Raw genomic sequence first — 15497 nt, 5'->3', positions numbered from 1 at the left:
GAACCGAGCACATCTTTTTCTTATATGTTATATTTAGCAGTCAAGTTATATTCAACATCAAGTTTGAGAACCACTGGTCTATCAAGAATGGAGAGAGATGTAAATAGAATTTGCAGTTTCCTTGCTGCCTCTGCACTTAGGGACAGTGTAAAAGAATGAAACAAATTATGCCACTATATCCTCGATTTTGTGTAAAACTTTTAAAATGTAAAACCTATACAGTAATTGATATTTAGGCAAGAAAATTTGTCCTCTGTCTTTTTTCCTGCCTTTAACTTACCTTTTGAAGGCAGCAGCTGGTATAAAATCCTAATATGCATTAAAAATTTAAGTTCTTACTTTTTAAGAAATATTACCTAAATATGTGGCTTGCTCAGTGTTTAATTGCAAGTTTTCATTCTTCGACTTTGAAAACGAGATTAAACATTAGTATTTGTGTGAAAAAAAAAAAGATTTAAGTTCTTAGCTTAGTTTTTCAGCTGCTTTTGACAGACAGCTCACGGACTGCTTTTAAAGGGTGTTGACCATTTTATTTTCCAGAATCAAATTTGAAAACACATTTCAGCCAAAGAATATTGTGGGAGCATTCAGGATGAACTAGATTAAAGCAGTTGTTCTCCATTGAGACTGGGGGGAAAATGGGTATCAGGACCACCTGAGGAATTTTTTAAACTGGGAGGAAGTTCATAAAGGTATATAGTTTAGAAAAGCTTCCTAAGTTCTGTTCAATTCAGAATCATTCTTTTAGAGAATAGTCTAGGTTAAATGCTTCCCTAAGGTCCCTGATAAGATTCATTTGGGGCAGTTGTTAAACCAGATTTCTGGACTCCACCCACACTACTGAACCAGAGTCGATAGTCTAAGATGTTTTATTACAGAAAAGTTTGGAAAACATAAACATAGGTTCCACAAGATATTAATAGCTATAACTAGGAAATGATGTTTCATGCTGAATTAAATATGGGAAATATTTCAGTCTCCACTTTCGGGGATTCATAAGACATATTTAAGGTATTTAAGTTTCTGGGAAGGTCTACAATAAAGGTTCATGTTTGACTTTGTTACCCAGACTTATTTTTCCTCAGAATACTTTTTCCTGTAGCACATCTATTAGCACTTAAGGAGAGTAGTAGTCATGGGAAATGTTGGGCTAGATAGCCTAGAAAAGTTTTATGAAAGTTTTATTTACCTATTATCAATAATGTAATGTAATGGATCGTTTCTTCTCTTTGAAAGATGTCCATGATACATTGTTACATTAAAAAGTAGGCTAAGAGGGGCATCCCTGGTGGCGCAGTGGTTGGGGGTCCGCCTGCCAATACAGGGGACGCGGGTTCCTGCCCCGGTCCGGGAGGATCCCGCATGCCGCGGAGCGGCTGGGCCCGTGGGCCATGGCCGCTGGGCCTGCGCGTCCGGAGCCTGTGCTCCGCGGCGGGGTGGGGGTGGGGCCACGGCAGTGAGAGGCCCGCGTACTGCAAAAAAAAAAAAAAAGTAGGCTAAGAAAGCATGGCATATATAGTAAGATCTCATTCTTGTATATCTATTTATCCAATATTAGAAGGCTAACAAAATGTTAACAGTGGTTATCTCTGAGTGATGGGATTATACAAGTTTATCTTTACTTACTCTTTGTTCATTTCTCTATTAACTTTATAATCACAAAATAAAGTTATTTTCATTAAAAAAATCATGAGACAGTTGGAAGGAGTTTGTAGTATCAATAAGTTTGGAAGTATTGCTATAAAATGTAAGTTCCCATATGAATGATTAACCAGAATGTCCATGTTCTGTATAACAGAGTTAACTGAAAATCTTTTTTTTGTCTAACTTTATTAAAAATATTTAAAATATGAGTTTATTTTCCTTTTTGAGAAATTTCGGTATACTGAATAGAGTTTACACATTGGTGACTGAAAATCTTAGAGCATCTAGGGGTAATTTTTTTTTCTTTATCTTAGTAACAGTTTTTAAATTGCATTTTTTCTGCATATTTCTAGGGAAATATCAAAAAGAAAGAGAAATCTCTTACAGCATTGATCTGTAGTACCCTGCCATACGTTTTAAACCTGCCCAGTTGGTTAACATCAGTAAGGCATGCTTGTTGAGGTTATCTCAGCACCAAATTAGGTGGAGTCAAAAACCCAAATAGCTCTACTTCTATAGCTGCTGTGACCAGAGAAAACAGTTTCCTTTGCTCTGTTTCCTGGCTTTGTTGAGGCCTACTCTGGGGGGACAAAAGCAAAAACGATTGCCATTTTAAAGGTTCTTTGAAGAGTTTCTGGAGTGGCAATAATACCACATCAAATAACATCCCTCCTCACTAAGTGTTCTAAAAATTTTAGAAATGGACACAGGAGTCAGAGATCAAAACCTGGCCAAACTAAATCAGGAAACAAAACCTGGTAAAACTAAATCAGAAAACAAGTCAGGACCTGAGATCAAATGAAATTCCAAATAGTTTTGTTCAGGCACAGATCTTTCTTATGGGGAAAATTTGGTGTGTAGAACAGACGTTTAACCAACCAGTTCTGTAAAGAATTATGGCTCCCATACTCATGTCTTAATTCAGAATATTAGATTGTTATGTAGGGTTGAAGCTATTAGTATAAATGGTATCTTGGGATTGGCTGAATGTGAGTGACTCAGGACATAGGTACTTTGGAAGCTGCTTATTTGTAGTTTGTTTTTTCTTTGGTATTTATTCAGGAAATATTCATTCAGTACCTGCTATGTACCAGGTTCCATGCTAGATATTATCTCACAATAAACTGGCTCCATTTTAGTGACAATGGGCAAAGGTTAATTTGCATTATTAAGTCCTAAACTTGTAAATGACAAAGTCAGAGTTCAAACCTAAATCTGATTCCTAGGCTTTTATGCTTTTCATTGACCTGTGCTGCCTTCCTTGTGCTGAGTCTTATTCCACACCTTATTATCGAAAATAAATAATCTAACTTCAAAACTTAAAGTGTAATATTTTCCTGTATTAAGTTAGAAGGGATTTCCCCAATTTGGGAATTTTCACTAGTTTAGATGTAGTCCTCCAAGTTAAGGAAGCATAATTACCAAAGGACTATTGATGGTTCTGTAATCCACAGTATCTTAATATTCCCATGTTAGCCTGAGTTTTTAGTTCTTTCTCACTTTAAAAGCATTGTGCAATTTCAATGGAGAGTGGAAAATAAGAATGGGACACAGTACTAGCCCTTACGTTTATTCTACCTGAAGAAGAAAAATAAGTGTATAAAAGGTTTTCTACCTCCTGTTCAAAGAGATATAGAAGAAATGTTTGTGAAACAATGAAAAATAAGATTGGAAATGCAACATGAAATCAGATTGTATGGAGCTGTACTGTCCAATATGGTAGCCACTAGCCACATGCAGCTATTGAGTACTTGAAATGTGGCTAGTGAGACTAAGGCACTGAATTTTAAATTTCTTTTAATTTTAAATTTAATTTGCCCCGTTGATTTGCCACATTATGGAAGTGGCTGATGACTGCCATATTGGACCGTCAGCTCAGTGGTGAAGACCAGAGAATGCTTTCCAGCAGAATGATCCTAAAGCACAATAAAGTGTGATGGAAAAATAGACAAAATGGCATCAGCAAAATAACCTGAAATATCTTCTGTGTCTTATCTGGCCATTTATATATCTGTAGCTTTCTCAATATCCCAGGTTAATAATTATCTTAAAGTGCCACTTTTTTGTTGTAGTTGTGTTTTCTAAAATATATTATCAGAAGATATTAACAGTTGGGAATTGTTAATATATTTTTAAGGTTTTGTCAGAGCAAACATTTAACTTATATCCTTACACAGAAATTATCGGTTTTCAGTAAAGACTTTTTCATCATTTATTATTTCACTAGATACTAAATTTCTCCATGTGTTGTATTTGGTAAATGTGCCAGTGATTTGGCTGAAATTGCCAGGTGGGTAAGGAATCCTTGAAATTAACTTTATATCCTGGTTTTGGTACTTTGGGAGATTGATTTACAGCAGATTATGCCCTCTTCAGTTTATATGGTATACCCATGGCAATAAAGTAGAGCCTGCCTTCTCTTCACTTAAAGTAATATGTAGCTTCAAAAATTATTTATCAGTTGGTCATTTTGTCTTTCTCATATGTCTTTAAAGTGTGACTGAAGTCCTTTCTGAAATGTCTTTGAAAAATAGGACTAACATTTATTACAGGCTACATTATAATAGTCATTTGTGGTAGTAACCCTTGTATTTCAGTGGATATGATTTTTAACCTTGGTATAGCTGAGTCTACCTATTAAATCTTTCTCAAAAAAGAATTCTGTTGTATTACTGAAACATCAGTGACATTTTCTTACTTAGTAGTCTGGTAGAGCCTTTACATATTTCATAAATATTTACCAGTAGAGTTAGAATTTTATCTGTTGTTAATAAAGCTTTAGGACAAAAGTAAACCGTGTTGTTTATACAGTGATTTGACTGCTTTAACCTAGTTTTTATTTTATATTAGTAATCAGTGGCTTTATCTTAATTTGCTTACTAAACTAAATTCAAACATCAAAAATAATATATGACTATAATAATTTGACAAGTGGGGACCTTATCAATTCACATTCCTGAGTGAAAAATTAAATTTGAATTTCAGTTAAAGAGCTCTGCAAACTAATCAAAACTCAGAGGATGAATTTTAGTATATTAATGACATCTCAATAAAGCTGTTTTTAAAAATCAGCCAGCCAAAGGTTGGGGGAGAGCTTGTTGGAGATAATACTGAGAATGAGAGGGGAGAAAATTACTTCTTGGTATTTTTAATGAATACTTAATAAATTTAAGGAGCTGCCCCATTATAGGGAAAGATTAAGGTTGAATTTTGTGTGGTTTGTGGTTCCTTCATAATCATAATTTCTGTGAGGAGGAACCCATTCAAGTAGGACTAAATTAAAACTTGTCATCAGATTGTATATTTCACCCAGAATCATTTTTCCCCCTCAGATATCTGCTTTATCTGACTGTATTTAGAGTCTGAGCAGGCAGCAGTTAGAAGGGCATTTAAATGAAGTTCTAGGTAGAAATAAGGCTTGGTAACTCTCCTTTGCCCAAAGTATAAGTGTCAGAATTTTAACTAGGTTTCTCTTTTGTTTGAAACAGTGATGACTCGTGGCACTGCCTCCAGCCCATCCTATAGATTCATATTGAATGATGGGACAATGCTTAGCGCCCACACCAAGTGTAAACTTTGCTACCCTCAAAGTCCAGACATGCAACCTTTCATCATGGGAATTCATATCATCGACAGGTACTACTTATTTGGAGAGCTTCATATGAAATAAGTCAGTTCACATATCTCTTCTTAGAGAAAGAAGTTTTATATTCTTGATGGCGAGAAAACAAATTTTAAATTAGGCATTAAACTAGCATGATGAGCATATAGTTAATATATCCATACTGAGTTTTATAGTTCTGTCGCCTAACAATAGCTTTGTTGTTTAAAAAGGGAGACAGGAAAGGTGTGGCTGAATATATGCTTAAGGGGTAAAAACCGAAAACGTGGCTAAGAATTTCCAACTTTCCATATGTGAACTTATGGTCATAAAAGATTTGAGTTTATTAGTATTGTTATTTTTTAATTTTAAAAGTGCTTTATTTTCATTAGGGCAAAACTCAGTGGCTCCTGAGTTCAAGTTGATAGTTTATCAAACTACAAATTATTAAACTATCCACTTGAGATTTTTTGAATGTCATTGCCTCTAATTTGTTCTCCTCTCAAAATATGTTTTACACTATTATATATGGTAAATTCATGAAACCATTCTCTTATCCTATGAATTATTCAAAATCCTACATTTACAACTATTTAAAATTTAGCATTAAACAAAAGCAAAGACATTTTCCCTCACTTCATCTTTCTCTCATCTGATATATTTGCTTATGGGAACATGGTAATACCAGTCACAAATCTGTTGTCGTAATTATGGATTTGAGTAAAGAACTTGATGAAAATCTGAATTCAGTATTCTGCATTTTCTAATTTTAGTTTAATTTATGCTTGTGAGTGGAATTAGCACAGTTCTTTTTTTCATATTGTGATTTCTCTTTCAGAACATCTGCTATGTCTGCATGTCACCCTTTTTAATTTTTACATCAGTGACACAGTATTTTCCTTACCCAGTCTTCCACTTTGGAGTTGAAATACTTAAAAGCTGTAACAAGGGAGTCATAAATAAATACCATAAATAAATACCAGAGAGGTGTGGAAAGTTTCTCTTTTAACTAAAAGTCTTATGTAGTGTTAATTATTTATATGAAATTTTGAAAAGTTTAAAAGTGCATATATTGGATTTTTTTCCAAGGCCAAGAAAGGTTTCTCTCCCATTTAACTGAAACCATTATCATATTTACAGGGTCTTAAGCACTATTGCCTATTAAGTGATGCTAATATTTCACAGTAGTACTAACAGTCCACTGCTTTTCTTAGTTTAAAGTGATACAGAAGCTTTTTACTTGATAGTTTGCTACATTAGTGAGATTAATGGTCTTGTTTTATAATATGCATCATAAAAATATTATAATGGAAAACAGTGAAGATCTTTGAATGTCTTTTCCTCCTCTAGGGAACACAGTGGTCTTTCTCCTCAAGATGACACTAATCCTGGAATGTCAATTCCCCGGGTAAACCCTTCCGTCAATCCTAGTATCTCTCCAGCTCACGGCGCGGCCCGTTCAGCTACATTGCCACCATCCAACAACAACGTGGTATCCACCAGAGTAAACCGCCAACAGAGCTCAGACCTTCATAGCAGCAGTCATAGTAATTCTAGCAACAGCCAAGGGAGTTTTGGATGCTCACCTGGAAATCAGATTGTAGCCAGTGTTGCCTTAAACCAGGGACAGGCCAATTCCCAGAGCACTAATCCGTCTTTAAACCTCAATAATTCTCCTATGGAAGGTACAGGAATATCCCTTGCACAGTTCATGTCTCCAAGGAGACAAGTTACTTCTGGATTGGCAACAAGGCCCAGGATGCCAAACAATTCATTTCCTCCTAATATTCCAACATTAAGCTCCCCCGTTAGCATGACAAGTACTGCCTGTAATAATAGTAACCGATCTTATTCAAACATCCCAGTAACACCTTTACAGAGTATGAATGAAGGACCCAATAACTCTGTTGGCTTCTCTGCCAGTTCTCCAGTCCTCAGGCAGATGAGCTCACAGAATTCACCTAACAGATTAAATATACAGCCAGCAAAAGCTGAATCCAAAGATAATAAAGAGATCGCATCCATTTTAAATGAAATGATTCAGTCTGACAACAGCTCTAATGATGGCAAACCTCTGGATTCTGGGCTTCTGCATAACAGTGACAGACTCTCAGATGGAGACAATAAATACTCTCAAACCAGTCACAAACTAGTGCAGCTTTTGACAACAACTGCAGAGCAGCAGTTACGGCATGCTGATATAGACACAAGTTGCAAAGAGGTACTGTCCTGCACAGGCACTCCCAGCTCTGCCTCTGCTAGCTCTTCAAGTGGTTCTTGCCCTTCCTCTCATAGCTCACTGACAGAGCGGCACAAAATCCTACACCGGCTCTTACAGGAGGGTAGCCCCTCGGATATCACAACTTTGTCTGTGGAGCCTGATAAAAAGGACAGTGCATCTACTTCTGTGGCAGTGACTGGACAGGTACAAGGGAACTCCAGTATAAAGCTGGAGCTGGATGCTTCAAAGAAAAAAGAATCAAAAGACCATCAGCTCCTACGCTACCTTTTAGATAAAGATGAGAAAGATTTAAGATCCACTCCAAACCTGAGCCTGGATGATGTAAAGGTGAAGGTGGAAAAGAAAGAACAGATGGATCCTTGTAACACAAATCCAGCCCCAATGACCAAACCTGCTCCTGAGGAAATTAAACTGGAGTCACAGAGCCAGGTAGGTAATTCCTTGCTTCACAGAATGAACATTCCTAGTTATTTTTTTCTTTTCATTTATTTTATTCCATCCATAGACCATGTTTGGATTCAGGCTATGTTTTGCCTATCCCTTGGGCATATGTTAAAAGGTTAGTTTCAATGGTTGAGAAATTACAGGATGCCCTGAAAAGTTCTCTTTGGAACCTTGGAGGGTGACAATATTAATGTGGCATTCTAAGATAGTAGATGTTTCTTTCTTTCTATAAAATTAGAGTTCACATCTTTGGAGGTTTAAAAAAATACCTTCCCTGCCCCCTCCTCCCATCTTCCCACCTATTAAATCCAACTCTTTCAGAATAGAACCTAGAAACCTGTATTTTAAAGACACTCCGCAGAGAACTCTGATATGTAACTACGTTTGGGAACCTCTGATGTAAATGAAATGAGAGAGAAATGTGAGGAGGTGGACAAAGCTGTCTAGTCTGGCTTGCTTTGCTATTTAATTTCCTTTGAAGCATTTTTAAAAGTCTTTTTCCTTCTCATCTGATTCTAACTGCCCTCAATCCACAACCCCCATCAGAATAGGGACTTTGAGTATTCTGGGTAGTAGGGTATATAACATGCCCTGAAACAGAAGTAAATACAAATAAACCTTTGCATAAATTGTTATGGATCAGGAACCTCTGTGTTTAGGCTGGGGTAGGGTGTGGAGTGAAAAGTAATAGGCAGCTTCATTTATTGAATAATTGCTGTGAACTCTGAAGGAATTTAAGAAAAACAGAAAATGTGGTTCGTCCCTGCTAGGAGCTTACACGTTATTTAGACAGAATATAGACATACATGAAATAGCTGAAAATGTATTCACAAAGCAGTTTATTAATAAGACTCTTCATTGTGAAACAAGATTCACACTTAGTATGTATAGGTCCTACAGTTTCTTGAGTCAGGTTTATTTTCTGCCCTCATCTCACAGAAGTCTCTCTCTTCCCTCAGGCATACTGCATTCTAGGCACATGGAAGCCCTTGCCATTCCTGGGATAAGCCATGTCTCTTCTAAGCATCTTCTGCCTTGCTCTCCTTTCTATGTCTGCTGAACTTCTACTCATCCTTCACAAACAATTCAGACATCATTTCTGTAAAGCCTTCCCCAGTAGCCTTAGTTAAACATTCCCTTCCTCTCCACTCTCATAGTGCTCTGTATTGTCTCTCTTTACTATAACACTATTTGGGTTATTTCTTTACGTGTGTGCTCTTTGAGAAGGCTGTCTCTTGGTACAACTAAACTAGTGCTGTGTTTCTCAGCTGAAAAACAGCTTTAAATAATAACTATGTTAAAACTCTCATGCGTTAAAATTAACTTTAAAAGTAACAGCTTTATAAGAAAATACCATTGTGTACAATCTTGGCACATCTGTTTTAGTGCACATGTACATGCATTTCTGCTGAGTTTATACCTGGGAGTGGAATCGCAAGATCGTAAAATATGTATGTGTTCATCTTTAGTAGATAATGCCAGTTTTCCTAGTGTGTGAGAATTCCTTTTAGTTGTTCCATATCCTTGTTAATACTTGCTGTTGTCAGTCTTTTAAATTTTAGCTGTTCTGGGGTCTGTGTAGTGATATTTCGTAGTTTTAATTTGCCTTTCCCTGGTAAACATTTATTGGTCATTTGGATTTCTTCTTTTGTAAATAGCCTGTTCAGGTGTTTTGCCCATTTTCCCAATATGTTATATTTTTCCTATTGACCTGTAAGAGTTCTTTATGCATTTTGGGTGAGTCCTTTATTGTTTATATATTTGCGGATATCTTCTCTATGTTGTGCCTTGCCTTTTCTTTCTCTTAATGGTGCTTTTTGTTGGAGTGAAGTTCTTCATTTTAACGTAGTCCAATTTGTCAGTTTTTTCCTTTATTGTTAGTACTTTTTGCATGTGCCACAAAAGACATGTTCAAAAATTGTCATAGTAGTTTAACTTGTATTAGCCAAAACCCAGAAAAACTCCCAAATCCATTACAGTAGAACTGATAAATATATTGTAGCATATTCATACAATGAGATACTATTCAGCAACAAAAACAAAGTGATCTACTGCTACTTGCGACAAGGTGTCTAAACTTCAGAAATGTAACGTTAAGTGAAAGAAGCCACACTTTTAAAAAATACATACATGTAATTCTGTTACACAATCTAGAAAGAAATTTTTGTTGAAGTAAATAATGAAACCCAAACAGGTAGACATTTTATGTTGATGAATTATCTTAAGGTAACCATAGTGGAATAATACTGTGAAATAAAGGTCAGTTTTCTCCTGTGCATAGCCACAGACAGATGTAGGAACTCCCTACCTGTGCTAGAAGATATATTTCTTATTCTAGTAAGTACTTAAGTGGGAAGTGACCTTTCTGGGATCTTTCAAGCTAATATTTATTAAAAACTTTCCCAAACTTTAAAAAATTATTTTAAAAAACAGTGTATGTTTTGCACCATCATAAAGTAAGCCATTTTATAAAATTTTGAAAAATATGACAGAAGATAATCACCCATGATGCTATCGTCGTAACACAGTACTCTCGATATTTCTTTCCAGTTCAGTCTTTTTCCAGTGCATACATTTTATACAGAGATATAGTAGATAAACACTATGTGTATGTTATCTTATATCCTGTAGTATATTAATATCATAAGCGTCCACATTTTGTTCCAGTGTTAGGTCCTGTTATTTCATTGAGACCCCAATCTTTCTAATTCTTCTTTCTTCATTCTCTCATAGTCACACTCAATTCATATAGTTTAAAGGAACAACTTGTTTTCTACATTGTTTCAGGTGAAAGTGTAGAATATATTTCCTCTAACTTTGGTTTCCATTCTTAGTTTACAGCTGACCTTGACCAGTTTGATCAGTTACTACCCACGCTGGAGAAGGCAGCACAGTTGCCAGGCTTATGTGAGACAGAGAGGATGGATGGTGCAGTCACCACTGTAGCCATCAAATCGGAGATCCTGCCAGCTGCACTTCAGACCACCACTGCCAGACCCACTTCCAGGCTGAATAGTATGTGTTGGGGACAGAACTTCATTTTAAATGTTTAATGATAATATGGATTAGTGCTTTGTCTCTCATCATTATTGCACAGACCTTTTGTTTGTTGAGAGTGAAATATCTTTTCATTAATGCCACTATTAGTAACACACAGTTACTTTCAGACATAGGAACTTCACTCATCATGTCGATTTGAAGTTATAGTATAACCTCTACTTTTTTGTAATTGATGTTAAGGTGAGCAGTTGATGTTAAGGAGAGCAATTTTGTGTTCTTACCCAAAGCATTCCACAGTAGGACTTTCAGAAATATAATATTGGATCAGATTATATTTCCCAAAGTGTATTTTTTGAACACTAGTCCTATGAAAAAAAGGATTTTGTGCTAACATACACTGGGCAAATGCTACGTGACATATACACCATTCCTCTATTAAAATTCCACAGTGCATATTAAAGGTTTTAGGAAGTCCTGTGTTAGATGAACTAGTTTATGTATTTAAAAAATTGTTTTGCTTTATCTTTGTGCCAGTTTATTGTTTTTTAATTTAAAACAAAATTTTATACAATTTTTAAAGTTTACACTCCATTTACAATTATTACAGAATATTGACTATATTCCCCATGTTGTACAATACATCCTTTTAGCCTTACAAGTTAAATTTAAATTTAAAGATTTCTTTAATCCAGCATTTTCCAAACTTTTCTTAATTATGGAATTCCTTTTCTCAAGTAATACATGTTACCCCACAGAATGAGTTTTTCATGGGCCACTGTTTAGGAGACATCTATGTTGAAATAGGTCATGACTCCTCTAGCCCATGGTAGCATTCTCCTACTTAAGAGACACTTTGAATAGTATACTTCCAATTCATGAAGATAGTTTTCACCCATCAAATTTTGAAGTTGAAAAAAACAGTGGTGATAATTCCATTGTGTGACCTTGAAAGTAAAGGAAACTAACCAGCTCACTTTCAAAATTTGCCTGTCCCTCTTCTAATGGGACCAGATGTGGGCCTTGTTTATTTCAGTCTGACTATAGCTTTTAGCTGGCATGACACAATTCCCAAAAGGTTACCAAGATTCCAGACATCTGGAAAGAAAAATCTCAAGTCATCTCTGACATTTTTGGAAGCAGTTTTTCAGCTGACCAGAACACTAGATGAGAGCAGGAGCCTAGGTTCAAGTCTCATATTTCCCGTTTATTAATGGTAATACCTTAAGCACATGAATTTTCTGAGTCTCATTCTCTTTATCTGCAAAATAAGAATTAGATGAAACAACTTCAGAAGTCTTCTAATTGAAATAGAGATTCCAGACTCTGGGATGTCTGGCACAGTTGGGAAACAATGAGGTGTAAGGCTAAGAGTAGATAAAATGAAAGTCTGCATATTGATTGGTTTCATCCTTGTCCTTCCCCTTTCAATGTGGGAGACTGGAGGGGTTATCTCAGGAGATACTAAATGGCCAGAAAGAAGATGTCTGGATATCGGTATGTATGGGGAAATCCCTAAAATGCAAAGGTCATGCTACCATCTAAGCATCCAACAGTGAAGGCTACCAGCAGACACAAGCCTCACACTGAGCCTAACCAGTCAGTGTTTTAGAACACTGTGTCTGTTTAGAATAGACACAGCCAAAGATAATCAGGACTTTGAAGGAAGTCTGTAACTTGAAAGAGAGCAAACAAAACAAGGTCGATCTTAACTTTTTCTTCCCTGCTTTCTATATGTCTTTTGGTCTTTTTGTTCTTTCTGACAACTTTTCTGAGCTTTATTTTCTGATATTTCTCTTGCAATTAAAAAATTTTGGATATCTAATTTCCAAAAATTCTTTCTTGCTTTTTGTCCCTTTTTTTCTTCCCATGTTATTCATGGATGAAATATCTTTTCAAAAATTTTTTAGTCCATACACTCATTGTATACTTCCTTGGCATACTCTTTTTTTGTTTGTTTGACAGGTCCTAGAAGATATACTTAAGCGAACAGGGAGAAAACCAAAAAAGAAAAACAGGGTCCAGGGGAAACAGAGGATCTGAAGGGAAGTCCAGGAATGATCAGCAAGATTAGAGAACAAGCAGTGTTGATTGGAGCAGGGGGCCTCCAAGGGAGAAATTAAATTTATCTCTTTGAGTTTATAGGAAATATTAATGATAGATTTATGTCAAAAATGTTGAAGCATCCAAAAAATTCTCCTAGAAAAGCAGGAAAATGAAAAAAAATAATTGTTAACTCCAGAGAAAAGAAATCATGATATAAGAAAGGATGTTTGAACATAGTACACAACATGACTTAGCAGTGAGTAATATTTGTGTAGTCGTAAGAATCTAAATATTAACTTTTTATTTTATAAAGAACTGTGATCTCTGTTAGGGAATTGAGGGCACAGGAGGTAATAAGAGAGGTGATGTGAGAGAACTAAAACCCCATCCATCTATCATGATGGGGAGTCAGAAATCTAAAATGGAGATATTTTAGAAATAATTAGGCAAATGCTAAAGAAAACAGCTACACAAGTAGTGGATGGTTGCCTCTGTTGAAAGGGAAATAGTTAAAGGATCAGAAGGGGCAAGACAGGAAACTGCTTTTATTCATTAATAGGCCTTTTGGTCCTGACTTTTAAATTTATGTATATGTGTTAATTTGATGAAAATTAAAGTTAATAAAAATAGAAGGGGGACTTCCCTGGTGGCGCAGTGGTTAAGAATCCACCTGCCAGTGCAGGGGACATGGGTCAAGCCCTGGTCTGGGAAGATCCCACCTGCCACAGAGCTACTAAGCTCGTGCTCCACAACTACTGAGCCTGTGCTCTCGAGCCCACAAGCCACAACTACTGAGCCTGTGTGCCACAACTACTGAAGCCTGTGCACCTAGAGCCTGTGCTCCACAACACGAGAGCCACCACAGTGAGAAGCCTGCACACCTCTAGGAAGAGTAGTCCCTGTTCGCTGTAACTAGAGAAGGCCGTGTGCAGCAAGACCCAACGCAGCCAAAAATAATTAATTAATTAAAAAAAGAAAGAAAGAAGGTGTCTTCTAGCTCTACAAGTCTGTGAAAGTAGAGTGTTTTTCATTCATAATCTGTCTTGAGGCAAATAGCTCTTTTTTCTTTCTTGAGATTTCCTCCCCTGAATACAGCTCCATGTAAAAAAGTTTGTAAATAGGCCAGAATCTGTTAAACCCTGTGCTGTAGTTTTGCTGAAGGCCAGAAGCATAGAGGGGAAGAAATTGAGGTAAATGAGGGGAGGGTGATAGCTGCAGACAGTGTTTACAAAGTTTCCATACCGACAAGAAAAAAGGTTTCAAGAGGCATAAGGCTGAGGAAACAAGTTGGGCAGGAGAAAGAAAAAGATAACAAAAGACTGGAGAAGAAAAAAGAAAGAAAAAAAGATGAGGACAAAAATATGATAGCTTATAAAGGGAAGAGAACAGCCTCTGATTCTCTGCCCCCTCTAGCATCTACACTGCCCACCACTACCTTTCACTAGAGCCAGAGTCCATTATCCAGTAGCTGATTCCATGTCTTGACCTTGTGCCCAAAGGTCTCACATAGGACAGTTTAATTATCATAGTATTTCACCACCTGAGATATACCTATTAGAACTTCTGGATCTATCTGCCATGTCACTTATCTTTTCTGTCATACTTTGCACTGTATTCTGAGAGAGTCTGGGCCAGATTTTCTGGATCAAAACTGAATCTTCAACTACATCCATTCTGCTCTTCAGTCAATCTATTGAGTTCTTTTAATTGTGGCGATCACGTTTTTAGAAATTTTTTTCATAGAAGTCTATTACCATTTATGTATATGATAGACTTTTAAATCTATGTGATGATAAATTTAGCATATTAGTTTAGGGCTCATCTATTTTCTGTAACAACCCTTTTTCCTTCAAAGTTTCTTTCTTTCTTTGTCAAATTTGCTATCTTTCTTTTCTGCTGTTGACTTTTCTTGAATGTTTGGTAAATCAGGGCTGTCTGTCCATATATACTGAAAAAGACCTAGAATGAAACGTCTTGGTAGCTAGAGTGTTTCTTTAGCTAAAGTGAGAGGCCTTTTGCTCTGGCAGTGAATGTAGGTTCTGATTATAGAGGCCCTGATTCTTAGTTGTCCTTGTGAAGGAGTGGGGGTTGGTGATGGGGAAATCCCTCGAGGCAGCCCTCACACCCACTTTGGGAGATTCCCTGGGCAGAACTCCCACACTGAGTCATGTACTCACCACTTTAATCCCATGGGCAGACGCCAGAGTCAGCTGCATTCAGAGCAGTGCCTGGTGACAGCTGTTCAGTTGTCCTTTAATTATCCCAGCAATCACCCATGGCCTGTTCCTTTACACGCTCGAATGACCACTGAACCTGGAGTTGTTCTAGTGTTCTTCTGAGAAAAACCCCCTTTTTGGAAAATCTCCTCTTTGTCCTGATGTAAGGTTTTTAGTTTAGGTCAATTTCACCATCAGTTTTATCTTTCCATCTGTTTTATCTTTCAGAAATTCTTCATTGTTCTAGTCAGCTGCCATGCTGCTTCTTTTGCCTCTCCTTCAGCTGTAGATTTGTTTTTCCCTTTTA

The 15497-nt window shown here is 36.6% G+C and overlaps 1 protein-coding gene across 3 annotated transcripts in view; it reads left to right on the top strand.

Annotated features, from left to right (window-relative positions):
• Positions 1 to 15497, top strand: part of NCOA1 (nuclear receptor coactivator 1) — a 200945-nt gene that overhangs the window by 126970 nt on the left and 58478 nt on the right. For all 3 annotated transcript variants that reach the window (XM_065891296.1, XM_065891298.1, XM_065891297.1), the window contains 3 exons: positions 5133 to 5280; positions 6596 to 7916; positions 10766 to 10946. In XM_065891296.1, coding sequence (XP_065747368.1) covers positions 5133 to 5280; positions 6596 to 7916; positions 10766 to 10946 — 1650 coding nt within the window. The remainder of the gene's footprint in view (positions 1 to 5132; positions 5281 to 6595; positions 7917 to 10765; positions 10947 to 15497) is intronic.

Source organism: Phocoena phocoena, chromosome 14 (genome assembly GCF_963924675.1).
Source record: "Phocoena phocoena chromosome 14, mPhoPho1.1, whole genome shotgun sequence".
Lineage (NCBI taxonomy): Eukaryota > Metazoa > Chordata > Mammalia > Artiodactyla > Phocoenidae > Phocoena > Phocoena phocoena.
The sequence above is the reverse complement of the archived record's forward strand: the minus strand, read 5'-3'. Positions and strand labels throughout refer to the sequence as shown.